The sequence below is a fragment of the Gossypium arboreum genome, chromosome 2, assembly GCF_025698485.1.
Source record: "Gossypium arboreum isolate Shixiya-1 chromosome 2, ASM2569848v2, whole genome shotgun sequence".
In the NCBI taxonomy this organism is placed as follows: Eukaryota; Viridiplantae; Streptophyta; class Magnoliopsida; order Malvales; family Malvaceae; genus Gossypium; species Gossypium arboreum.
In genome coordinates this window covers 107,492,560-107,496,476 of record NC_069071.1, presented here as the reverse complement: position 1 = coordinate 107,496,476, position 3,917 = coordinate 107,492,560, and the positions used below count along the sequence as shown (strand labels likewise).

General features: G+C 28.1%; 1 protein-coding gene across 1 annotated transcript; it reads left to right on the top strand.

Annotated features, from left to right (window-relative positions):
* Nucleotides 1–1,071: 1,071 nt before the first annotated feature.
* LOC108478293 (uncharacterized) lies at nucleotides 1,072–1,458 on the top strand. Its single transcript, XM_017780740.1, has one exon. The coding sequence runs from the start codon at nucleotides 1,072–1,074 to the stop codon at nucleotides 1,456–1,458; it is 387 nt and encodes a 128-aa protein (XP_017636229.1).
* The last annotated feature ends 2,459 nt before the right edge of the window (nucleotides 1,459–3,917 follow it).

Sequence of the window (3,917 nt, the reverse complement as noted above, 5' to 3'; positions counted from 1 at the left end):
ATATGTTAAAGTTTTCAAAATCACTTCTAAGGTTTTTAGGAATCCAAAAGTCGACTCCTAGGGAGTTCTTTTCCCATTTGTTTTTTTTGTAAACTTTTGGTTTATGATGGAAACAAGTTTTGATAAAGATTAGATGAGTTTGTGTGGCTGAATGATGGAATGATCAACTATTCAGAGAAGTTGATGACCCAAAGAATTCTTTCAGGTAAACTTTGTAATCTACTTGTTTTCTTTTTCTTATTCTTAGAATAAAACCATGAAAACCTTTGGTTGGTCAGAGTCAATTTTATTTTCAATTGTTAGATAGATGTTGTTGATATTTGTATGATTGAATGATTAATGAAATCGATAAACATGCCATGTTTATATAATAAGCATGTCATTTAGATTAGGAAGAATGTCACTTGATATTATCTATGCATTTAATCATTCCTAAAACCAAATTGAAAATTTTGCATATGTTTTAAAATATTGACTGGGAAAGAGTCCCTAAACAAGACCACAACCTCCGTTAAGAGGATAACTAGTCATGTATGATTCTTGTTAAGATTATCTCATTATGACTCGTATTAAGAATATATAATAATGGGTGTTGAGTTAATGATTATATATTTAAGATTATTTTAATTAAATAACTTCCCACTAAACTCTATTTAAGTTTAAATAATTATTAAAGTGAAACTATTATTAAGTTGTGTGGAGTTTTGCAATTTAGATTCACATATTTAATTGGATAAAATCCATGTTTTTACTAGTTGTGATTTCCCCAAGCTGGCATAATTCAATGGGTTTGAGAATTATCATGGTAACAGTTTACAGTTTCTTTTCAAGGCTAAATGTAAGAAGCATGCATCATGTTAATGCATCTTGTATGTTACTAAATTTGATGACATTCTTGCTTAAAGATAATTAATGTGACAATTTATATTTCAATATGAAATAACACTAACTTCTCTCGTCAATATTCTTACTGAAAACAAATTAACTAAAAAGGAACAATTATAAGGAATGGAAACAAAACTTGCACATTATTCTCAGGTACATGAACCACAAGTTTATGTTTGATAAAGCATGCCCCCTAAGCCCCAACATGAAGCTAGACCTTGTTGGAAAAGCTCTAATGAAATAGCTTGTTGTTATATTATTGCAAGTGCCAGTAGCACTTTGCAAAATCAACAAGAAAGCAATAGAATTGTTAAAGAGATCATGGGCAATCTGGAGGATATGTTCGAAGGTGAAGTTATCTTGGCTCGAGAATCTTTGATAACCAATTTAATAAACTTTAAGCAAAAGCTTGATACTCCAGTCAAAGAACATATGCTTACTCTTCTAGGATTCTTTATGGAAGTGAAGGACAAAGGGACTAAACTGGACCATAACACCCGTATCGAGATGGAGTTAAAACCTTGTCTAAAAGACTTTGCAGGCTTTAAAGTTGCATATAACTTAGGAACCTGAGAGCTTAACTTTACACAACTCATGAAAGAGTTATAATTTTATGAGTTGATATTAAATGGTGGGGCGCCTAGTTCAATCAAATGCAAAAGCCAATTTGGCGATCGATCGCTTCCTCGTCTAAAGATAAAAAAAAAAAAAAAAAGGCTAAGACTTCAGTTTCGCTTAAAGCGGATGGAAAGAATACTAAGAAGCCCAACAATTTATGTATGTACAAATGTTTCTTTTGCAATAAGAATAACACTTTAGAGCAAATTACAAAGAGTATAATGATTACCTAATCACAAGGTAAAGAACTTCTATTCATTAAAACCTGCTTAATGGAAGATTAAAAACAATCAAGTCATTGATTCGAAAGTAACTAAATTTTTAATATACTTTATTTTCATATTATTCCAAATAAAATAAAATTGTTGCACCATTATTTCCAATAATGAAAAATGAATATTTAAAAGTAGAAAATATGAAAACTAAAAGAAACAGAACCGTACAATATTGGTCTTTTTATTTTTTGAATTTCTGCCTTTTCGTTTTAGACAAAATTATGGAAGCTATTTAATCCTAAACCTGGGTTAAACTTTTTCATTTAAATTACCAAAATGAAAATTAAAATGGCACCAAATTTCCTGTTTTAGTATTTTGTAATTCAAAACAAATTCAAAGAAATAACTAAATTTTTTCTACTTAAAGCAATAACTAGGTGATTAGGTACTTATTTTCTTTTAACAATTAGATTGACTCTAATGATAAAATAAGAAATCTTATCATATGTATATACGTGTAAAAACTACAATTTAAAATACAAATATGTGTTTAAAAATAACACATAATAAATAATGAAACATATGGCTTGAAATTAATTAATTATAATAACACATGAAATATGTATGACATTAAAATAAAAATAGATTAAATTGTGAGTAAAACGAAATTTAAACATATAAATACATCAAATAAATCACAAAAATATTAAAATAAAGCTTTGGTTAAGTTGTAAATTTAAGGTTTTACTAATTCAATTAGCGCAGTTAAATCCCACCATATTTTTTTAAATTGGTTTTGTTAAAATGAAAATACTAAAATATCTTTAAATAGTATAACTTATTTTAATTATGAAAGAGTATTTTTGTAATTTTCTAGTGAATTGGTGAACCCATTGAGCGTGAGATCAACTTAGTAAAACACTTAACAAATAGTAAGTACAGATATATATACAACTGATGCAGATAATTACTTGTGCATATTAAAAAAAAAGTATAAAATACATCAAATTGAAGCTTTAGTTGAGTAATAAATTTAAGGCTTTCTAATCTAATTGGCATGAGTTCAAACTTCATATGCATATTTTAATTGGTTTTTGTTAAAATGAAAATACTAAATTACCTTTAAATAGTATAACTTATTTTAATTATATGAGGGAATTTTCATATTTTTTTAATTTCATTGATGACCTAGTTGGTTTAGTTGCCACCGTTGAGTTTGGATGTAATAGCCCGTTTTTTAGTGGTGTCAGAAACAGTAGTTTTGAGGCTACGAATCTGACGAGTGAATTTGTAAATATTGTTATTCAATATTTACGAGTCAAATATAGTATTATAATATGTCGAAACCATTTTTTTGGGTTAGAAAAAATCGGGGATTGACTTTTAAAACCAAGTGTGGAGTCGCCACCAATCTTTTGTTTAGGTGTGATTGGATCACCTAATAAAATATTTTAAAACAATTTTGGTCCACGTAAATTTAAAAATGGGTTCAGGAGCCGGTTATATATGAGAAAGGGTTAGCACCCTCATTACGCCCAAAAAATTAGTACCAAATTGATTCGATGCTATCCTTATATCAAAGATTTTAAAAAAATCTTTCAAAGCACGAGTCTTTAAAATGTGTGAATAGTTCAAGTTAATTGTCAAAATTCTCTCGTTTCAAAGATATGCAGCATCATACCCAGCATGATTGGATACGATCCTTTATACCTTTAAAAATATGATTGATTTTTGACTTTCAAAAACTCGTACACTAAAATTATAAAAGGATATCCAAATATTTAGTTCACCGAAAAATCATACCCAGCACGGTAGGGCACGATTTCTCGAATTTCCAAATATTGGATATTGCCTTATTTCAGAATTTTTGAATAATAAGGAAAATTGGAAATTCGCTCAAAACACATTTATTTTTCTTGAAATAAAAACGAGACAGCTAATATCAATCAAAACATTGAAATTTGAATCACGATGCAATAATATAGAAAATCAAAGGTGCAAACATGGATTACTGTATGAAATATTATACAAGTAAACAAAAAGAACAAATTAACATACACACAATAGCAATGAGCTCACATCCAAGAAACAAATTAGAAGGAAATATAACAAGTTTCGAACATAGATGGACAAAAATTTAAATAATAGTGCAAAAGGCTAATAATCAATATGAAACAATAATACATGAAATAATATGAA

Bases quoted from the DNA above. Each gene is read 5' to 3' on its own strand.
- LOC108478293 (XM_017780740.1), top strand. From the start codon at position 1,072: ATGCCCCCTAAGCCCCAACATGAAGCTAGACCTTGTTGGAAAAGCTCT.